The following is a 23,930-nucleotide window of genomic DNA, read 5'->3' on the forward strand; positions in this document are numbered from 1 at the left end:
ATCCTGCCTGGCTGAGACAAAATGTCGCAGATATGTGACCAAGGTCTGGTTGGCCCTCTCTACCAACCCATTCATCTTGGGATGATAAGCAGAAGAGAGATTTAACTTAATACTGAGAAGATGACAAAGCTCCAGAAACGAGATGCAAACTGGGGACCCCGGTCACTGACAATTTTGTCTGGCATACCGTGTAGGCGGAAGATGTGTTTAATAAACAACGCTGCCAAGGCCCGTGCAGAAGGTAGCCGAGGAAGCGGCACCAAGTGCACCATTTTAGAAAAATGATCGGTGATAACCCAAATGACGGTACAGCCACAGTCCATCCCAACCATCTCCCAGGGCCTATCTGCCACCGGCAGAGGATATAATAACCCAGCTGGCCGTTGTCGAGGAGACTTATTTTTGGCACAGGAGACACACGCCCGAACATAGTCTGCGACATCACGAGCCATATGCGGAAACCAGTATGTCCTCGCCAGTAACTCAGATGTCCTTTCGGAACCAAAATGTCCACCCACCCTGGATGAGTGTGCCCAAGAGAGAACCTCCGGTCGCAAACCGGACGGTACAAAAGTCTTGCCTGGAGGCACAGACTCTAGCGAAACCGGGGCCACAGTTCTCAGGCTCTCGGTGGGGACAATAAGCCGAGGCTCCTCTTCCTCCTCCACAGATGACACAACGGAGCGGGAGAGAGCGTCGACACGAATGTTCTTCTCCCCAGAAAGGAAATGGAGGGTGAAATGAAACCGGGAGAAGAACAAGGACCATCTGGCCTGGCGATAATTTAACCGCTGGGCTGTCTGCAGGTACACCAAATTTTTGTGATCTGTGTAGACTTGGAAGGGAAAACGAGCTCCCTCCAAGAGATGTCTCCACTCCGAGAACGCCAACTTCATGGCTAGCAACTCCCTGTCCCCGATGGAATAACTCCTCTCTGCTGGTGAGAAGGTCTTAGAAAAGAAGAAGCTAGGATGCTTCCGACCTTGAGCATCCTTTTGGAAGAGGACTGCTCCAGCACCAACAGATGAGGCATCCACCTCCTTGATAAATGGCCTATCTACATCGGGGCGATGTGGGATGGGAGTGCTAGCGAAGTGAGACTTTATGGAGTTAAAGTCCTTGGAGACCTCCACAGACCACAATTTGGGATTTGCCCCCTTCTTGGTGAGGGCAACCAAGGGAGCTACCAAAGTCGAGAAGTGCGGAATAAACTGACGATAATAATTTATGAACCCCATAAAGCGCTGCACCGCTTTAAGAGAATGGGGTTCCTGCAAGTCCATCACAGCCTGTAGTTTGGCAGGATCCATGGCCAATCCCTGGGCGGAGATGATATAGCCCAGGAAAGGTAAGGACTCCTGCTCAAACACACACTTCTCCAACTTGGCATAGAGGAAGTTTGCCCGTAGGAGGTCGAAGACTTTGCAAACATCTCTCCGGTGGGAGTCAATATCTGGAGAGTAGATGAGAATATCATCCAGATAGACTACGACCGAGGTGGTGAGCATATCCCGGAAGATTACAGAGCCCGAAGGGCATCACCAGATATTCATAGTGCCCATCCCTGGTGTTAAAAGCCGTCTTCCATTCGTCCCCCTCACGGATGCGAATCAGGTTGTAAGCACCCCGCAGATCTAGTTTAGTAAACACCCTTGCTCCCCGAAGCCTATCGAAGAGCTCAGATATCAAGGGCAAAGGGTACTTAATCTTAGCGGTGATGGCGTTAAGACCCCTGTAGTCTATGCATGGACGCAGTTCCCCATTCTTCTTCTGCACGAAGAAGAACCCAGCCCCAGCAGGTGACACTGACTTCCTGATGAACCCTCTTGCCAGATTCTCTTGAATGTACTGAGACATTGCCTCCGTCTCTGGGAGAGATAATGGATAAACTCGACCCCGAGGAGGCTCAGCACCAGGCAAGAGATCAATAGGACAGTCATAGGGGCGATGGGGCGGAAGGGTCTCCGCCGCCTTTTTGGAGAACACGTCCGCATAAGACCAATACTGCTTGGGGAGAGAGGATAGATCTGCGGGTACCTCTGTAGTAGCAACCTGAACGCACTCCCTCTGACACCTAACCCCACAAGATTCACCCCATCCCAAAATTCTGCCTGAGGACTACTCGATATGAGGAGAGTGGTACCGTAACCAAGGTATCCCCAACAGGACCTCATCAATTCCCTCAGGAATGACGAGCAGAGATATAATCTCCTGATGGGATGGCGACATGGACAGAGTAAAAGGGATGGTCTGGTGTGTTATCTGTGAGGGCAGTGTCGACCCATTCACCACTCGTACCGTCACTGGTTGAGCAAGCATAACCAGGGGTATTGCGTGACGTTGGGCTAAGGCAGAAGACATAAAATTGCCTTCCGCCCCAGAATCCACGCAGAGCTCTACCGAGTGGGAGGATGAGCCAATAATAATTGTCCCCTTAAAGGACAATTTGGAGGCAAACGTCGCCGTGTCTAGTGTACCTCCACCTACTACCACTAGATGCTGACGTTTCCTCGACCGCTGAGAACATTTGGTGGCAAGATGTCCTGACTGCTGGCAAACATGACAAACCTGGAGTGCACGAGCAGTCCAGGACTTAGAACCCGCTAGTGACACTTCCATGGCCTCATGTGACTCAGGTACCATGACCGGAGATTCGAGAGGTTTGGCGAAGGTAGGATCCAGCCGAAACCTCTGCCTACACTGGGCTCGCTCTAACCTCCGCTCGTTAAAACGGAGGTCAATTCGAGTAGATAGTAGATATTCCAATATTAACTCCTCCAGTGTGGCAGGAATCTCCCAAGTGGCCAGAGCGTCCTTAACATGATCAGCCAGCCCCCTCCAAAATATGGGGATAAGGGCTTTATCCGACCACTCCAGCTCAGAAGCCAGAGTCTGAAATCGGATGGCAAAATGGCTGACCATGGACTCACCCTGAGTTAATGCCAGCAGTTGGATCGCCATGTCATGAGTGACTTGAGGTCCTAAAAAGACCTGTTTCAGAGTGCTCAGGAACCACAGAGCACTCTGCACCACATGATTGCCACGCTCCCACAGCGGCGTAGCCCACTCCAACGCCCTGTCTGACAAGAGAGACAGAATAAATCCCACCTTAGCCCACTCAGTAGGGAAACGTGCAGCCAGGAGCTTGAGATGAATAGAGCACTGACTCACGAAACCCCTACAAGATTTGCTGTCTCCAGAAAATTTTTCAGGCAGCGGGAGGCGAGATAATGTTGGAACAGGGGTGGCAGTGGACAAGGTAGCTGCAGCCACGCTAGCAGCCTGTACAGCAACTGCGGTAACATCCACAGCTGGGGTTGAGCTCTCGAGAGCCGCCAACCTACCCTCCAGCTTCTGGATATACCGCAAAGTTTGCTGAATTTCCGCCATTTACTAGCCAGACCCTGGCGCTAGTATTATGTTACGGCTAGCGGAACACACCGAATAAATAGAGATGTTTTTATTGATATTGGTGTGTTCGCAGCCCGGGGTGCACCGTGCAGGAGTACCTGCTGCTAGCAACGGCAGCATGATATGGCAGTATGGACTAACTCAGTTACTTCACCGAGTAGTCGTGAAAGAAAAGCACTGTGCCCTGTTAGGCTTCACAGAGGCACAGGCTAACTGCCCACACAGAGAGCAGTCAGTGGTCACGCATGCACACAAAACTCCTCGCCAGAAGTCCCAGCATTCTAGGGGCTTATTTCAGCCAGGTCCCTGAACACATTCAAACACAAACTCCTCGCCGGAGGTGCCAGCATTCTAGGGGCTTATTTTAGCCGGGTCCCTGAACACATACTCTCGTGACCACACTGGCGCAAAGCACTTAACAAAGAACAATACTAGTGCATGGCCGTGCGATCATGTGAACCTTAAATAGCTGCAGCACGTACAGGACCTTCCTAGAAGGACCAGTGAGAAGCTACACCAGAGCGTGAGCACCTACAGGACCTTCCTGAAGGAGCCAATGACCTTAGCTGCAGTATCAGATCATGTGACCCTCGATCTCCACTGAGAGATCTTACTCTGGGCATGCTCGGAATGAGCAAAGCAGGACTTAGACCCAGAAGCGTCTGCTTGCCGCTGCCCAGTACCGACTTCAATGGCAGAAGCAGGAAAGGCAGCAGTGACTCTTAGCACAGTCAGACTGAGCGAGATGCTGGGACCGACATCTCCGCTGAGCAGGCTCCATTGCGGCAGGAGAAGAATGGGAGACCGCAGCGGAGATGGACCGAGATTCCCCCTGTGCAGAGGAGGGAACTCGACCCCTAACACCACCCATCTTGAAAAGTTTCCTCCTTCCATATACTAATGTGCCACAAACAAGAAGTTGATATCACCAACCATTGCCATTTTATTTAGGTGTATCCATGTAAATGGCCCACCCTGTATATTTATACCACCAAGTGGCAGTATAATATTATTCAAACATATAAAGGGCCAATAAATGGATGAATACTGAATTCAGAAATAAAGAAAAATCAAAAGATAGATCACTGCTCCATCCCCAACATTCGTTTCATAGTCAGCTATCTCAAGAGGTTTATGGTTTATTGATCTGTTGTACCATAAATGATGATCCCACTAAGCACAAACCAGATGGGATGGCATGGCATTGGAGAATGCTATGGTAGCTAGGCTGGATATGTGTGCCTTATGTAATTAATCAACAGTGTCACCAGCAAAGTATCCCCACACCATCTCACCTCCTCCTCCAAGCTTTATGGTGGGCATTACACATGTAGAAACCATCCACTCATGTTTTATGCATCTCATACAGACATGGCAGTTGGCACAAAAATCTTAATTTTTGTCTCAGCCTATAGTACAGATTTCAACTGATCTAATGTATTGCACTTGTGTTACTTAGACCAAACAAGCCTCTTCTCCTTGTTTGCTGTCCTCATAAGTGGCCTGCTTCTCGTAGTCTCCTCTGGAAGTTGAAGTTGAGATATGTCTGTTACTTGATGTCTATGCAAGATTTATGAGGGCTGTTATCTAAGGTGCTGTCAATTTGCACTTTTGAAGCTGGTAACTTTGATGAAGTTATCCTCTGCAGCAGAGGTTATTCTTCATCTTCCTTTCCTGGGGCGATTCTCATAAAAGCCAGTTTCATTATAGTCATTGGTGGCTTTCATGACTGCACTTTTTCTAGTAGTTTTCAAGGTTGACAGTCTTTCAAGTCTTAAATTAAAAATGTAATGTCACTTACATGTATTTAGTTGAGAAAGTCTTACCATTTTCCGGCTTAGTTGTAGAATAGGGCTCAGCACTGTATGAAAAGGTCTACCAACACTGCCTCCAAAAAAGATGCTTGAATGTCACAAACACTATCAGAAGGCTGTGATTCCACAAATGAATTATGAGGCATACATGTTCATTGTAACCATTCCTGGTGTCTACAAGAGAATGCCAAAGGGGTATAAAACTGTCACCAGTGTAGAAGGGGGTACTTTGGGGATTCAAAATTTTAACTCATATTCTGATTTGTTTTACACATTTCTTTACTCTTTTGATCGTACATGGTTTTGCAGCCTTCAAACAGAATTTACAGTGTGCACATTCCAATAAGAACAGGAATAAAACATTGTACTTTATATGTATAAATGTCTTGTTTGCCTTATGGCACCAATGCCATTTAAACTAATATTTTTTATTGTTATAATTGTAAAAACAGCGCATCAACAATCTTCAATAGATTCATATAATAATGACAATGAAATACAAGCGGACACTGTTAATGAATCTGAACAGGATGCACAAGAATATGCGGAAGAAAAAATAAAAGAATATGATGATGAACAAGTGGAGTATAACAGTTCATACAAGATGCTGGACATAGCGGATGATTATTGTCATTTATTTCCTGCGGAGAATCATTGTGGACTACTTAAAACTGATGACCCTTGTTTGCCAGGTGAGGAACAAATGTCACATAAATGGATAATGTGTTATAATTGTAGGATCTCCAAGAGTAGCATCAGTTGTCAGACCATAGTGGATAATAACATATCATTAAAGATAGGAAAATATTTAAAATTGTTAAATTATTAAAATCTAGACATATCATGCAACATAAATTATTCTGTATATTTAACCAAATATCAGTGTTTGACATTATTGTTATTAGTTATAAGAACATAGTAGAAAAGCCACATTTTTTAGAAATGTATTCAATTAGATACCTTCTGTAGTGTACCTTGGCTTTTATTTCAATAAGATGTGGCATGACACACACGATGCAGATATACAAGAGATTTTTTGTACTCCCCTCCAAAAAACATGAATCAATTAAAAATATGTTAAAATACTTTAATTTAAAAAAATACAAAATACAAAACTTTTCAACACACTTTAACCATATTGTGGCATAAAGTAACTAGATAAATAGAGCATATGCTACAAGGTTATTCACAACCTTGTAAGTTACTGATCTCTGAGGGTCTGACTGCTGATGCCGCCTAGATCCCTCGAAGGAATAGAGATCTGAAAAGCCATCTTGAATGGTGCAGCGATGTGCATGCTTGACTTTTTCTCCATTCTGTGTCTATGGAACTACAGGAAATAGCTGAGCATGTACTCAGTAAATTAGGTTATAACTTACAATTTGTGGAATAAACTTTTAACATACAATGCCCAGACAGAAAAAGTACTGTCTAGTATTTGTCAAATAAATGTAAAGAGAGCACTTTTTTCTGCACACAAAAGGCATACTGTGTCAAGATCATATAATACATATACTTTTTTTTATAAAAAATAAGTTGCCAAACCCAAGTGAAAGTATCTTTTCCACAGTGAACGTCTCCAATACAAATAGACAAAGCCACAGACAAAGAAAACATTATATAATAGAATATGTCAGCAGAATTTTACATCCCAAACTATTTATATGTGGATGTAGGTCTTTCAACACCAAGCATAGCAGTATCATTAATTGGTCAGCCCATACCTCCATTACTGAAAATGCAGTGTTTAAAATAATATGCAACTGAGGCTGAAGAGCTATTTGTAAATCTGTAACCTCTGTCACTCCAGCTCTATCCCCCATCAAGCACTGCCTCCTGCTGCTTGACTCACAGATTCTATGACATGTGACTTCAGACAAATGGAGTCATCAGTCAAGCAAGAGGAGGAGGTGGGGAATAGAGCTGGAGTGACAGAGGCTCCAGATGTTAGGGGTCAAGTTCCCGCCTCTGCACAGGGGGAATCTCGGGCCATCTCCGCTGCGGTCTCCCATTCTTCTCCTGCCACAGTGGAGCCTGCTCCCCGGAGACGTCGGTCCTAGCGTCTCGCTCAGTCTGACTCTGTACAGAGAGTTACTGCTGCTTTTCCTACTTCTGCCATTGAAGTCAGTGCTGGGCAGCGGCGAGCAGACGCTTCTGAGACTAAGTCCTGCTTTTCTCATTCTGAGCATGCCCAGAGTAAGATCTCTCAGTGGAGATCGAGGGTCACATGATCAGACACTGCAGCTAAGGCCATTGGTCCTTCAGGAAGGTCCTGTAGGTGCTTACGCTCTGTGGCAGCCTCTCATTGGTCCTTCTAGGAAGGTCCTGTATGTGCTGCAACTATTTAAGGCTCGCATGGCCGCATGGCAATGCGCTAGTATTGTTCTATGTTGTACTTTGCGCCAGTGTGGTCACGTATGATTGTGTTCAGGGACCCGGCTGAAATAAGCCCCTAGAATGCTGGCACCTCCGGCGAGGAGTTTGTGTGTTTGAGTATTCAGGGACCTGGCTGTAATAAGCCCCTAGCATGCTGGCACCTCCGGCGAGGAGTTTTGTGTGCATGCATGACCACTGACTGCTCTCGTTTGGGTAGTTAGCCTGTGCCACTGTGAAGTTTAACAGGGCGCAGTGCTTTGAGTTCACGGCTGCTCTGTGAAGTAACAGAGGTAGCTCATACCGCCATTTAGTTCCGCCATTTGCTAGCAGCAGGTTCTCCTGCACGGTGGACCCCGGGCTGCGAACGCATATATTATAATAAAGTCTCTATATCCATTTGGTGCGTTCTGCTAGCCCTAACATAATACTAGCGCCAGGGTCTGGCTAGTAAATGGCGGACATTCAGCAATCACTGCAGTATATCCAGCAGCTGGAGGGTAGGTTGGTGGCTCTCGAGAGCTCAATCTCAGCTGTGGATGTTACCGCAGTTGCTGTACAGGCTGCTAGTGTGGCTGCAGCAACCTTGTCCACTGCCACCCCTGTTCCGACATTATCTCGCCTTCCGCTGCCAGAGAAATTTTCTGGAGACAGCAAATCCTGTAGGGGATTCATGAGTCAGTGCTCTATTCACCTCGAGCTCCTGGCTGCACGTTTTCCCACAGAGCGAGCTAAGGTGGGATTTATTGTGTCCCTCTTGTCGGACAGGGCGTTGGAATGGGCTACACCGCTGTGGGAGCGTGGCAATCATGTGGTGCAGAGTGCTCCGCTGTTCCTGAGCACTCTGAAAAAGGTATTTTTAGGACCTCGAGTCACCCATGACACGACGCTCCAACTGCTGGCATTAACTCAGGGTGAGTCCTTGGTCAGCCAATTTGCCCTCCACTTCCGTACTTTAGCTTCTGAGCTGGAGTGGTCGGATAAAGCCCTTATCCCCATTTTGTGGAAGGGGCTGGCTGATCACGTTAAGGACGCTCTGGCTACTAGGGAGATTCCTGCCACACTGGAGGAGTTAATATCCGTCTCTACTCGTATTGACCTCCGTTTTAACGAGAGGAGGTTAGAGCGAGCCCAGTGTAGGCAGAGGTTTCAGCTGTCTCCCACCTTTGCCAAACCTCTGGAATCTCCGGTCCTGGTTCCTGGGTCACATGAGGCCATGGAAGTGTCACGTGAGGGATCTTAGTCGCGGACCGCTTGTGCACTCAAGGTCTGTCATGTTTTCCAACAGTCAGGACATCTTGCCACCAGATGTCCCCAGCGGTCGAGGAAACGTCAGCGTCTAGTGGTAGTAGGTGGAGGTACACTAGACACGGCGACGTTTGCCTCCAAATTGTACTTTAAGGGGACAATAATTATAGGCTCATCCTCCCACTCGGTAGAGCTCTGTGTGGACTCTGGGGCGGAGGGCAATTTTATGTCTTCTGCCTTCGCCCAACATCACACAATACCCCTGGTTATGCTAGCTCAACCAGTAACGGTACGAGTGGTGAATGGGTTGACACTGCCCTCACAGATAATACACCAGACCATCCCTTTTACTCTGTCCATGTTGCCATTCAATCAGGAGATTATATCTCTGCTCATCATTCCTGAGGGAATTGATGAGGTCTTGTTGGGGATACCATGGCTACGGTACCACTCTCCTCATATCGAGTGGTCCTCAGGCAGAGTTTTGGGTTGGAGTGAATCTTGTGGGGGTAGGTGTCAGAGGGAGTACGTTCCGGTTGCTACAACAGAGGTACCCGCAGATCTATCCTCTCTCCCCAAACAATATTGGTCTTACGCAGACGTATTCTCCAAAAAGGCGGCAGAGACCCTTCCGCCCCATCGCCCCTATGACCGTCCTATTGATCTCTTGCCTGGTGCTGAGCCTCCCCGGGGTCGAGTTTATCCATTATCTCTCCCAGAGATGGAGGCAATGTCTCAGTACATTCAAGAGAATCTGGCAAGAGGGTTCATCAGGAAGTCAGTGTCCCCTGCTGGGGCTGGGTTCTTCTTCATGCAGAAGAAGACTGGGGAACTGTGTCCATGCATAGACTACAGGGGTCTTAACGCTATCACCGTTAAGAATAAGTATCCTTTGCCCTTGATATCTGAGCTCTTCGTTAGGCTTCGGGGAGCAAGGGTGTTTACTAAACTAGATCTGTGGGGTGCTTACAACCTGATTAGTATCCGTGAGGGGGACGAATGGAAGACGGCTTTTAACACCAGGGATGGGCACTATGAATATCTGGTGATGCCCTTCGGGCTCTGTAATGCCCCAGCCGTTTTCCAAGACTTTGAGAATGACATCTTCCAGGATATGCTCACCACCTTGGTCATAGTCTATCTGGATGATATTCTCATCTACTCTCCAGATATTGACTCCCACCGGAGAGATGTTTGCAAAGTCTTCGACCTCCTACCGGCAAACTCCCTCTATGCCAAGTTGGAGAAGTGTATGTTAGAGCAGGAGTCCTTACCTTTGCTAGGCTATATCATCTCTGCCCAGGGATTGGCTATGCATCCTGCCAAACTACAGGCCGTGATGGACTGGCAGGAACCCCATTCTCTTAAAGCGGTGCAGCGCTTTATGGGGTTCATTAATTATTATCGCCAGTTCATTCCGCACTTCTCATCTTTGGTAGCTCCCTTGGTTGCCCTCGCCAAGAAGGGGGCAAATCCCAAATTGTGGTCTGAGGAGGTCTCCAAGGCCTTTAACTCCATAATGTCACACTTCGCTAGGGCTCCCATCCTACATCGCCCCGATGTAGATAAGCCATTTATCATGGAGGTGGATGCCTCATCTGTTGGTGCTGCAGCAGTCCTCTTCCAAAAGGATGCTCAAGGTCGGAAGCATCCTTGCTTCTTCTTTTCTAAGACCTTCTCACCAGCAGAGAGGAATTATTCCATCGGGGACAGGGAGTTGCTAGCCATGAAGTTGGCCTTCTCGGAGTGGAGACATCTCTTGGAGGGAGCTCGTTTTCCATTCCAAGCCTTCACAGATCATAAAAATTTGGTGTACCTGCAGACAGCCCAGTGGTTAAATTCTCACCAGGCCAGATGGTCCTTGTTCTTCTCCCGGTTTCATTTCACCCTCCATTTTCTTTCTGGGGAGAAGAACATTTGTGCCGACGTTCTCTCTCGCTTCATTGTGTCATCTGTGGAGGAGGAAGAGGAGCCTCGGCTTATTGTCCGCACTGAGAGCCTGAGAACCGTGGCCCCTGTTTCGCTAGAGTCTGTGCCTCCGGGCAAGACTTTTGTACCATCCAGTTTGCGACCGGAGGTTCTCTCTTGGGCACACTCATCCAGGGTGGGTGGACATTTTGGTTCCAAAAGGACATCTGAGTTACTGGCGAGGACATACTGGTGGCTGCATATGGCTTGTGATGTCGCAGACTATGTTCGGGCGTGTGTCTCTTGCGCAAAGAACAAGTCCCCTCTGCAACGGCCAGCTGGGTTGCTTTATCCTCTGCCGGTGGCAGACAGGCCCTGGGAGATGGTCGGGATGGACTTTGTGGTGGGCTTACCCAAGTCTCGTAACTGCACCATTATCTGGGTGATCACCGACCATTTTTCCAAAATGGTTCATTTGGTGCCTCTTCCACGGCTACCATCTGCACGGGCTCTGGCAGCCTTGTTCGTCAAGCATATCTTTCGCTTACACGGTATGCCGGACAAGATTTTCAGTGACCGGGGTCCCCAGTTTGCGTCTCGATTCTGGAGGGAGCTTTGTCGTCTACTCAGTATTGAGTTAAATCTCTCCTCGGCTTATCATCCCGAGACGAATGGGTTGGTTGAGAGGGCCAATCAGACTCTGGTCACTTATTTACAACATTTTGTTTCTGCCAGGCAGGATGACTGGGCATCCTTGTTACCGTGGGCTGAGTTTGCCCTTAACAATGCTGTAGCCGACTCCACCAGTCAGACTCCTTTCCTCCTTAATTACGGCCAACATCCGCGGGTTCCTGTGCCTATGCCCGTGTCCTCTGCTGATTCCAGGGTGGCAGACTGGGCAGTGGAGGCATGAGACATCTGGGACCGCACTCAGGATGCTATCCAGGCCTCCAAGGAGAGAATGAGGTCATCCGCCGATGCACATCGGCGCCCTGCCCCGACCTTTGCTCCTGGCGACTTAGTGTGGCTCTCCGCCCGTAACATCAGGCTGCGTATTGAGTCCACTAAGTTTGCACCTTGCTGCTTGGGTCCCTTCAAGGTCCTCGAACAGGTTAACCCTTTCGTCTACAGTCTAGCCCTTCCTCCATGCCTAGGTATCACCGACACCTTTCATGTGTCCCTCCTTAAGCCCGTATACATGTCCTGGTTTTCTGAGTCATCTGCCGGGACATCGGGTTCGTCTAAGGATACAATTACGAGGTGAACGCTATTTTGGGGTGCAAGGTGGTTCGTGGCAAAAAATTTTATTTGGTGGACTGGAAGGGTTACGATCCTGAGGATAGGTCCTGGGAGCCTGCTGAGCACATTCGGGCTCCGCAGCTCATTGCTGCCTTCGAACGTAGCGAGGCCCAAGGAGGGGGGCCCTAGGGGGGGTAATGTTAGGGGTCGAGTTCCCGCCTCTGCACAGGGGGAATCTCGGGCCATCTCCGCTGCAGTCTCCCATTCTTCTCCTGCCACAGTGGAGCCTGCTCAGCGGAGACGTCGGTCCCAGCGTCTCGCTCAGTCTGACTCTGTACAGAGAGTTACTGCTGCTTTTCCTGCTTCTGCCATTGAAGTCAGTGCTGGGCAGCGGCGAGCAGACGCTTCTGGGGCTAAGTCCTGCTTTTCACGTTCTGAGCATGCCCAGAGTAAGATCTCTCAGTGGAGATCGAGGGTCTTATGATCAGACACTGCAGTTAAGGCCATTGGTCCTTCAGGAAGGTCCTGTAGGTGCTCACACTCTGTGGCAGCCTCTCATTGGTCCTTCTAGGAAGGTCCTGTACGTGCTGCAACTATTTAAGGCTCGCATGGCCGCACAGCGATGCGCTAGTATTGTTCTATGTTGTACTTTGCGCCAGTGTGGTCACGTATGATTGTTTTCAGGGACCCGGCTGAAATAAGCCCCTAGAATGCTGGCACCTCCGGCGAGGAGTTTGTGTGTTTGAGTATTCAGGGACCTGGCTGTAATAAGGTCGTAGCATGCTGGCACCTCCGGCTAGGAGTTTTGTGTGCATGCATGTCCACTGACTGCTCTCGTTTGGGTAGTTAGCCTGTGCCACTGTGAAGTTTAACAGGGCGCAGTGCTTTGAGTTCACGGCTGCTCTGTGAAGTAACAGAGGTAGCTCATACCGCCATTTAGTTCCGCCATTTGCTAGCAGCAGGTACTCCTGCACGGTGGACCCCGGGCTGCGAACGCATATATTATAATAAAGTCTCTATATCCATTTGGTGCGTTCCGCTAGCCCTAACACCAGATTCACAGCATCATTTGTATATCAATTCAAAACCTAGTGTTTCAGGTATAGTATATAGTACATAGCACTTACAAACAGCAACGATTCACATCCAAAAGGAATATTTCATGTAAAATATTTATCAAACAGGATTCGTGTCTTTGGTTTATATCCTATCTGAGCTAGGCACCTTACATAGTAACATAGTTGCATAGGTTGAAAAAAGACCTATGTCCATCAAGTTCAATCTTTCTACACCAATTGTACATTTTGTCACTAATTTAACTATAACCCGCAATGTTATGTGTATTTTGGAAATCATCCAGCCCTTTTTTAAAAGCTGTTATAGTGTCTGCCATTACTACCTCTTGTGGTCGGCATTCCACAATCTGACTGCTCAAACTTTAAAGAACAGTTTCCTATTTAGCTGCCGGAATTGCCTTTCTTCCAACCCTTAATGAGTGCCTCCTTAGTATGGTCTTGGAAGGAATAAGTCATGGGCAAGTCCTCTGTACTGACCACACATGTATTTATACATGTAAATGAGATCTCCTTTCAGGCGTCTTTTTTTTCTAAGCTAAATAAGCCCGACTTTTCCAACTTCTTATCATATGAGAGGTCTCCTGTCTCTTGTAATAATACAGTTGCCCACCTGCCCACCTTTGAACTGGTTGTAATAAGTTTTGATCGTGCGATTTTATCTCTCTTTTTATACATCCTAAAATCTTGTTTGCTTTTGCAGCTGCTGCTTGACATTGAGTACTGTTGCTCAGCTTGTTTGTAACCAGAATACCCAAGTCCTTCTCCTGTTCTGTAGTCCCCAGTATACTCCCATTTAATGTATATGAAGCAATGGGATTACTCTGTCCTAGGTGCATTACTTTACATTTATCTACATTAAATCTCCTTTGCCAAGTGTTTGCCCATTCAGTCATTTTTTCCAGATCGTCTTGCAATATTGTAATGTCAATCTCAGATTTTAATATCCTGCACAGTTTGGTGTCATCAGCAAAGACTGACCCCTTCCCGACCTGTGACGCCACGTAGGCGTCATGAAAGTCAGTGCCAATCTGACCTATGATGCCTATGTAGCGTCTTGGAGGGATCACGTCCCTGCAGATCGGGTGAAAGGGTTAACTCCAATTTCACCCAATCTACAGGGACAGGGGGAGTGGTACTTTAGCCCGGGGGGTGGCTTTGCCCCCACATGGCTACGATCACTCTGATTGGCTGTTGAAAGTGCAACAGCCAATCAGAGGAATTTGTAATATTTCACCTCTGAAAAGTGGTGAAATATTACAATCCAGCCATGGCCGATGCTGCAATATCATCGGCCATGGCTGGAAACCCTGATCTGCCCCCCCACCACCACCGATCTCCTCTCCAGTCCTCCGTCCTGTGCTCCGCTCCCCTCTGTCCGCCTGTCCGCTCCCCCGTCCTCCTGTCCGCTCCCCCCGTGCTCTGATCCCACCCCCCATGCTCCGATCCCCCCCTGTGCTCCGATTCCCCCCTCATACTTACCAAGCCTCCCGGTGTCCGTACGTCTGTTCCATGGGCGCCGCCATCTTACAAAATGGCGGGCGCATGCATAGTGCCAGCCGGCAGATTCGTTCCATGTACATTTTGATCACTGTGATAAAACCTATCACAGTGATCAAAATAAAAAAAAATAGTAAATGAACCCCCCCTTTATCACCCCCATAGGTAGGGACAATAATAAAATGAAGAAAATATCTAACTAGGGTTAGGGTTAGAACTAGGGTTAGAACTAGGGTTAGTGTTAGGGTTAGGGCTAGGGTTAGAATTAGGGTTAGGGTAAGGCTATGTGCACACATATTCTGGTCCTCTGCAGATTTTTCCGCAGCAGATTTGATAAATCCGCAGTACAAAACCACTGAGGATTTATTGCGGATTTACCGTGGTTTTTCTGCGGTTTTTCTGCGGATTTCACTGCGGTTTTACAACTGCGGTTTTCTATAGGAGCAGCTGTAAAACCACTGCGGAATCCGCAGAAAGAAGTGACATGCTGCGGAATGTAAACCGCTGCGTTTCCGCGCAGTTTTTTCCACAGCATGTGCACAGCGTTTTTTGTTTCCCATAGGTTTACATTGAACTGTAAACTCATGGGAAACTGCTGTGGACCCGCAGCTGCGGAAACGCTGCGGATCCACAGCGTTTTCCTCAGCATGTGCACATACCCTTAAAATTAGGCTATGTGCACACGGTGTGGATTTGGCTGCGGATCCGCAGCGGATTGGCCGCTGTGGATTCATAGCAGTTTTCCATCAGGTTTACAGTACCATGTAAACCTATGGAAAACCAAATTCGCTGTGCCCATGGTGCAGAAAATACTGCTCGGAAACGCTGCATTGTATTTTCCCCAGCATGTCAATTCTTTGTGCGGATTCCGCAGCATTTTACACCTGTTCCTCAATAGGAATCCGCAGGGGAAATCCGCACAAAAAACACTGGAAATCCACGGTAAATCTGCAGGTAAAATGAAGTGCCTTTTACCTGTGGATTTTTCAAAAATGCTGTGGAAAAATCTCACACGAATCCGCAACGTGGGCACATAGCCTTAGGGTTAGGGTTGGAATTAGAGTTAGGGTTGGATTTAGGGCTAGGGTTGGAAATAGGGTTAAGATTAGGCTTGTGGTTAGGGTTATGTTTAGGGTTAGGGGTGTGTTGGGGTTAGGGTTGTGGTTAGGGGTGTGTTGGGGTTAGGGTTGGGATTAGGGTTAGGGGTGTGTTGGGGTTAGGGTTGGGATTAGGGTTATGGCTAGAGTTGGGATTAGGGTTAGGGGTGTGTTTGGGTTAGTTTTGGAGTTAGAATTGAGGGGTTTCCACTGTTTAGGTACATCAGGGGTCTCCAAACGCAACATGGAGCCACAATTGATTCCAGCCAATCTTGCATTTAAAAAGTCAAATGGTGCTCCCTCCCTTCCGAGCCCCGACGTGCACCCAAACAGTGGTTTACCCCCACATATGGGGTACCAGCATACTCAGGACAAACTGGGAAACAACAATTGGGGTACAATTTCTCCTGTTACCCTTGCGAAAATAAAAAATTGTTTGCTAAAACATCATTTTTGAGGAAAGAAAAATAATTTTTTATTTTCACGGCTCTGCGTTGTAAACTTCTGTGAAGCACTTGGGGGTTCAAAGTGCTCACCACATATCTAGATAAGTTCCTTGGGGGGTCTAGTTTCCAAAATGGGGTCACTTGTGGAGGGTTTCTACTGTTTAGGCACATCATGAGCTCTGCAAACGTAACATGATGCCCGCAGACCATTCCATCAAAGTCTGCATTCCAAAATGTCACTACTTCCCTTCCGAGCCCCGAAGTGTACCCAAACAGTGGTCCCCCCCCCCACATATGGGGTATCAGCATACTCAGGACAAACTGGATAACTTTTGGGGTCCTATTTCTCCAGTTACCCTTGTGAAAATAAAAAATAGCGGACTAAAAAATCATTTTTGAGGAAAGAAAATTGATTTGTTATTTTCACGGCTCTGCGTTTTAAACTTCTGTGAAGCACTTGGGGATTTAAAGTGGTCACCGCACATCTAGATTAGTTCCACGGGAGGTCTAGTTTCCAAAATTGGGTCACATGTGGGGGAGCTCCAATGTTTAGGCACACAGGGGCTCTCCAAACGCGACATGGTGTCCTCTGACGATTGGAGCTAATTTTTCATTCAAAAAGTCAAATGGCACTCCTTCCCTTTCCGAGCCCTGCCGTGTGCCCAAACAGTGGTTTTATCCCACATGTGAGGTATCAGTGTACTTAGGAGAAATTGCCCAATAAATTTTAGGATCCATTTTATCCTGTTGCTCATGTGGAAATGAACAAATTGTGGCTAAAAGAAATTTGTTGCGAAAAAAAGTACTTTTTCATTTTTACGGATCAATTTGTGAAGCACCTGGGGGATCAAAGTGCTCACTATGCATCTAGATATGCTCCTTGGGAGGGTCTAGTTTCCAAAATGGGGTCACTTGTGGGGGAGCTCCAATGTTTAGGCACACAGGGGCTCTCCAAACGCGACATGGTGTCCGCTAAAGATTGGAGCCAATTTTTCATTGAAAAAGTCAAATGGCGCTCCTTCCCTTCCGAGCCCTGTCGTGCGCCCAAACAGTGGTTCCCCCCACATATGGGGTATCGGAGTACTCAGGACAAATTGTACAATAACTTTTGGGGTCCAGTTTCTCTTTTTACCCTTGGGAAAATAAAAAAATTGTTGCTAAAAGATCATTTTTGTGACTAAAAAGTTAAATGTTCATTTTTTCCTTCCATGTTGCTTCTGCTGCTGTGAAGCACCTGAAGGGTTAATAAACTTCTTGAATGTGGTTTTGAGCACCTTGAGGGGTGCAGTTTTTAGAATGGTGTCACTTTTGGCTATTTTCAACCATATAGACCCCTCAAACTGACTTCAAATGTGAGGTGGTCCCTAAAAAAATGGTTTTGTAAATTTCGTTGTAAAAATTAGAAATCGCTGGTCAAATTTTAACCCTTATAACTTCCTAGCAAAAAAAATTTTGTTTCCAAAATTGTGCTGATGTAAAGTAGACATATGGGTAATGTTATTTATTAACTATTTTGTGTCACATAACTCTCTCGTTTAACAGAATAAAAATTCAAAATTTTAAAATTGCAAAATTTTCAAAATTTTTTGCCAAATTTCCATTTTTTTCACAAATAAACACAAAAATTATTGACCTAAATTTACCACTAACGTGAAGCCCAATATGTCACGAAAAAACAATCTCAGAACCGTTAGGATCCGTTGAAGCGTTTCTGAGTTATTACCTCATAAAGGGACATTGGTCAGAATTGCAAAAAACGGCCAGGTCATTAAGGTCAAAATAGGCTGGGTCATGAAGGGGTTAATAAAGAAGTTAAAAAGGATCAGTCCTACAACAGATCCCTGCGGTACCCCACTGCTAACAATATCCCTTTTAGAGAATGTACCATTTATAGCGACTTTTTGTTTCCTGTCATTTAACCAATTCCTTATCCATCTGCATACAGTTTCCCTCAGTCTTTGCTTCTGTAGCTTCAGTATAAGGCTGTTTTGTGGTACAGTATCAAATGCCTTTGCAAAGTCCAGATAAATCACATCGGCCGCATTACCAACATCCACATTTGCACTCACTTCCTCATAGAAACCCAACATGTTGGTTAGACACGACTCAACTTTCATGAACCCTTGCTGGTTGTCATATATTATATTTTCTCTGCAATACATCTCTGCAGGTCATCTCTTATAATGCCCTCAAAAACTTTGCACACTACTAATGTCTGACTTATCGAACAGTTGTTGCCTGGATCCACCTTCTTACCTTACTTAAATATCAGTACCACATCAGCCATCCTCCAATCTTGTGGCATCACCCCTGACACAAGAGATTCTAAGAATATGAGATACAGCGGTCTGTCAATTACTGAGCTCAATTCCATCAGTATCCGTGGATGTATGTCATCTAGGCTGGGGGAATTTGTCAATGTTTAATTTGCTCAGACACAGACGTGCTTCTTTTTGTGTTATATCAGGTAGTGAACTTTGATTTTTGTCTTGTTGAAGGATCACTGGAACAAACATGTTATTGGTAAACATGGATGAAAAGTGCCTGTTTAATATCTCAGCCGTTTCTTTGTCCTCTATAATTATCATGTTATTATCGTCTTTTAAGGGGCTGATACCATCTGTTATTTTCTTTTTGGCATTGATTTACTGTATTTATACATTTTTTAGGATTTATTTTAATGTCGCTGGCGATTTGTTTCTCTGTACTTAAGTTTGCTAGCTTGATTTATTTTTTACATTTCTTATTTAGATCTTTTTACTCATGAAATGTTATTTCTGTATTCTCAGCCTTTATGTTCGGTATCCCCAGTTACCATGACATGGTCCCAGTCTTAAGCTCTTTTTTTGATTTGTTGAAATCAGCTTTCCTAAAGTTCTAGGTTTTTCCATTTCCCATTTTGAATGTTTGATTGGAAATTACATTGAAACTTACCATGTTATGGTCAGTGCTTCCCAAATGCTCCCTGACCTGTAGATCTGAAATTGTATCTGCTTTATTTGACAGAACCAGATACAGCAGATTACTTCCCCTGGTTGGTTCATCTACCAACTGAGAGAGATAATTGTTTTGAACTGTGCAGCTTTTAGCACAAACAGATAGTTTGTGGATAGTTACAATCCTACATTCAGAGACATATAGCGAACTCTAGTTAGCAGCTTTCTATTATTGCCATCCCCATGTACATTTACTAATACTGACTCGACATTGTCGCAGCTCCCCCCAATGTTGTCATCGAGCACAGGTTTTAAGTTGAATTTTATTAAAATTCACACCCCTCCAGTTTTTTTTTATTTCTGTCCTTTCTAAATGTAGTGTAACCCTCTACGTTTGTTACCCAGTCATTGTTTTCATCCAGCCAGCTTTCCATAATGTCCACCACTTCGAATTCTGTGATCGACATAGGAGTCTCCAGTTCATTCATTTTGCTTGAGTGATTTCTTGTATTTGCCAGCAGATATTGACCCCTACTTTCTCCCTCTCTTTGTCTACTCTATCTAGCCCCTTATCACCCCAACTACCCTCCCTCCAGATCCTAGTTTCTGACCATTTGTCCCCCAACAAATAAAATATCACTCTGTAGCGCTATTGCATGCAAACATGAAATATATGAATTTTGAATTGCATTATTGTACTAGAAAATATGAAAAATTTAGAATATTTAGCACATAAATTGACCAATTCATGTGTACCTGGCAGCCACGATAGGTTTCCAGCAAAGAGAATTGCCTTATCTAATGAGAATCCTCTTTTAGGGTACTGTCACACAGTGGCACTTTGGTCGCTACAACGGCACGATCCGTGACGTTCCAGCGATATAGTTACGATATCGCTGTGTCTGACACGCTACTGCGATCAGGGACCCCGCTGAGAATCGTACGTCGTAGCAGATCGTTTGAAACTTTATTTCGTCATCAAGTGTCCCGCTGTGGTGGCATGATCGCAGCATGTAACAAAGGTGTGCACGATATTCCCAATGTCCCATATGACTTCTACATCGCAACTACGTCATGAAATTATCGCTCCAGCGCCGTGCATTGCAAAGTGTGACCGCAGTCTGCGATGCTGGAGCGATAATCAAGCGACGCTGCAACGTCACGGATCGTGCCGTCGTAGCGATCAAAGTGCCACTGTGTGACAGTACCCTTAGACTGAAGTCTACATTTATATGGGAAGGTAGAATCCTGCTATAATTAAAAACTCCTGAGGCTGAGGGGTGGTGTGCTCAGTCAGAAAGCATATGAATACAAATATCAAAAGACTGACGGTCACTTCCACACAGAATTCAGGTGTGAACAGGTGCTTACTGAGAGTAGCCATCTCCATACATAACCAACAAATAAAGTAACACTCTGTAGTGCTATAGCATGCTAACATGAAATATAGATGTATTTTTTTCTCCAACCACAGCTGCACATTGAGGTGCAGCCTGTCCCTACCATAGAGCCTGTAGCCGACAGAGAAGTCAGCCCAGTTCTCCATGAACCCAAACACTTCCATCCTGCACCAATTTCTAATACACTTATTTATATTTCTAAGCTCCCACTGTCTTTCTAGTGATGTTCGTGGCACTGGCAATATTTCCAAAAACACAGCCTTGGAGGTCCTGGCCTTTAACTTCCTTCCTAGTTCCCTGTAATCATTTTTAAGGACCTTCCAACTCCCTCTAACTTTATCATTGGTACTCATGTGTACCATGACCTCTGTTTTTTTTCCTGCCACACCTACCAATCTGTCTATCCGATTCACAATATGTCGAACCCGAGAATCTGGCACACAACACATTGTTCGGCATTCACAGTTTCGGTGGCAAATAACCCTGTCTGTGCTCCTACTTTTAGAGTCACCTACCACCAACATCTTTCTGGCCTTTGCTGCACTCCTATTTCCCTTCTTCCTACAGCAGTCATTTACTTGGTTGCTAGGAGCAATGTCCTGCTATAGTGATCCCAGTCCTGGGCTTGCATTCCTAATACCAGCCAAACAGGCATATTTACTAGGTTGTGCGAGATCAGGACTGAGCTCCCTGGGACTTTTCTCCCTACCCCTTCTTCTGTTACTCAGCTACGTACTTCTGAGTCCTGAAGTCTTAGGCCATGTGCACACGTTCAGTATTTTTCGCATTTTTTTTGCATTTTTTTCGCTATAAAAACGTGATAAAAACGCTAAAAAAAGCTTACATATGCCTCCTATTATTTACAGTGTATTCCGCATTTCTTGTGCAAATGTTGCATTTTTTTCAGCGAAAAAAAAGCAACATGTTCATTAAATTTGCGGAATTGAGGGGATTCCGCACACCTGGGAATGCATTGATCTACTTACTTTCCGCATGTGGCTGTGCACACCATGCGGGAAGTAAGCAGATCATGTGCGGTTGGTACCCAGGGTGGAGGAGAGGAGACTCTCCTCCGCGGACTGGGCACCATATAATTGGTTAAAAAAAAAGAACTAAAATAAAAAATATTCAAAAAAAGCAGGCAGCACTCCGTTTTCAGAAAAATATGCAGGACTTTAATGAACCCACATGTCTCAGCTGAGACATGTGGGTTCATTAAAGTCCTGCATATTTTTCTGAAAACGGAGTGCTGCCTGCTTTTTTTGAATATTGACTGGAGACGACCGGTGGACGGGTGGTCTATGGGCATTGCACCCGAAGCTAAGTATAAGGAGTTGTGCTGTTCCATTTTTTTGGGTATTAAAATAAAAAATAGTGATATACTCACCTTCGATGGCCCCCGGAGTCTTCCCGCCTCTCAGCGGTGCATGCTGTCGCTTCCGTTCCTATAGATGGTGTGTGTGAAGGACCTGCGATGACGTCGCGGTCTTGTGATTGGTCACGAGACCGGTCATGTGACTGCGATGTCATCGAAGGTCCTGCACACACACCATCTATAGGAACAGACGCCGCTGAGGAGATCGGCTGTCTGCAGGTGAGTATAACTATTTTTTTTTTTTTTTTATTATTTTTAAACATTCTATCTTTTACTATTGATGCTGCATAGGCAGCATCTATAGTAAAAAGTTGGTCACACTTGTCAAACACTATGTTTGACAAGTGTGACCAACCTGTCAGTCAGTTTTCCAAGCGATGTTACAGATCGCTTGGAAAACTTTAGCATTCTGCAAGCTAATTACGCTTGCAAAATGCTAAAAAAAAACGGGAAAAAAACGCAAACAAAAAATGCGGATTTCTTGCAGAAAATTTCCGGATTTCTTCAGGAAATTTCTGAAAGAAATCCTGACGTGTGCACATACCCTTATTGTTCTGAGTCTTATCCACCTCCGTGAGCTCTAAGCTGCACACTAGGTTTGCAATGCTCCTGAGTGTTGCAAGATTCACACCAGTGCCTGGGCTTCCAAACATGTTACTCGCTGACATCGAGTGCAGATATGTTTACCCTCAAACGGCTTTTCAAGGCTTGCATTCATCTCACAAAATCACACCTGGTAGCATTGTCTATGGAGCACATATTTAATGGGGATAAACTGTACAGATAAAAGCAAAAAAACTATGGAAAGCTAGTAAGCAAACATCCAACTATGTTCTTGTGGTAAACTATGATATTGCATTTAACTATGCACATACCTACCGCCTCTGCTCCACTCAGCAGTCTTGCTTAGACTCACTGGAATTTGTAGTCCTCCAGAAAGCACAGCACAGGTGAATCTGTTACAATCTTCCAGAATAAACACTTAACACACAGACACTTGGTTATATGGACCGATCACAGGCTACCCCATTTTTTAATTGTTTTCTCTTTTCACTCAGACAAAACACAGACAGTTCCCAACAATTACAACAGTTACACAGTTATCACAAACTATGGTATTGGGTTTAACTATACACTTATCTGTCGCCTTCGTACTTTATTGCCGCCTCTTCTCTGTATAACAGACTCGCTTAGACTCGCTGGAATTTGTAGTCCTCCAGACAGCACAGCACAGATGAATTAATGTTACAGCAATATTTACAACGCTGAGCTTGTAATTAAAAATATTGATATTAGATGCTTGCATGTCATTTGCTGTTTGCACCCTGATTTTAACTTTTATCCCAAAGAAAGACTGACTTTTCACATTCACAATGAATGTGATGCACAAGTCTTGAGTTGCCATTGTTTAAATGTGATGCTATTTTAAAGCCAGGAAGATTTATTGGTTCCCACTTGTCAATTTATCTGATTTGACTTTTCTGACTAAAGCTTAAAACTTAATTAACCAGCTTGGAAATCCAATTTGCTTGATTGTTGTCTGTAGACAAGATAATATGGGATCAATATGGTTCATCACAGCCTTGATGTTGCAACTCATTTCAGTATTTTCTTTGACGTTCTGATGGCAAATGTTCACACCCACACAAGTATTTTTGATGATTTTCTTACAACTCAACCATATGGATGATTTATTAGCAAAGCAATATCAGTAACGCCTTTCTCATATTGAGTTTAAGCACATCTTGAACATGACCTATAGCAGTATTTATGATTAGGCCAGAAAAAGAAGAAAATATCCCAATGTTAATGGTGGGAAGAAAACTACCTCAACATAAAATCAACAGGTTTACATCCAAAAATTGAAGGTGGTAAATATAGACAAAGTAAATTGGCCATAAAACACAAAACAAAACACTAAAAGAAAAAAAAATATCCAAACCAATACTAAAAACTACAAAACTAAAACGGTATAAAAATATATACAGTAATATATTAGATCAAATAAATGTTAAAAAATGGATCACACAGTGCAAGAAAGGCGACATAACCAGCAGGAGAGGACAATACTCAGGATGCAGTACAAATAGATCCAGGATGCGAAACTAAA

At 45.3% G+C, this 23,930-nt stretch overlaps 1 protein-coding gene across 2 annotated transcripts in view; it reads left to right on the plus strand.

The window, feature by feature from the left end:
• The window catches only part of BANK1 (B cell scaffold protein with ankyrin repeats 1), an 828,100-nt gene that overhangs the window by 666,295 nt on the left and 137,875 nt on the right, over positions 1–23,930 (plus strand). For both annotated transcript variants that reach the window (XM_077277945.1, XM_077277934.1), the window contains exon 9: positions 5,678–5,917. In XM_077277945.1, coding sequence (XP_077134060.1) covers positions 5,678–5,917 — 240 coding nt within the window. The remainder of the gene's footprint in view (positions 1–5,677; positions 5,918–23,930) is intronic.

Source organism: Ranitomeya variabilis, chromosome 1, assembly GCF_051348905.1.
Source record: "Ranitomeya variabilis isolate aRanVar5 chromosome 1, aRanVar5.hap1, whole genome shotgun sequence".
In the NCBI taxonomy this organism is placed as follows: domain Eukaryota; kingdom Metazoa; phylum Chordata; class Amphibia; order Anura; family Dendrobatidae; genus Ranitomeya; species Ranitomeya variabilis.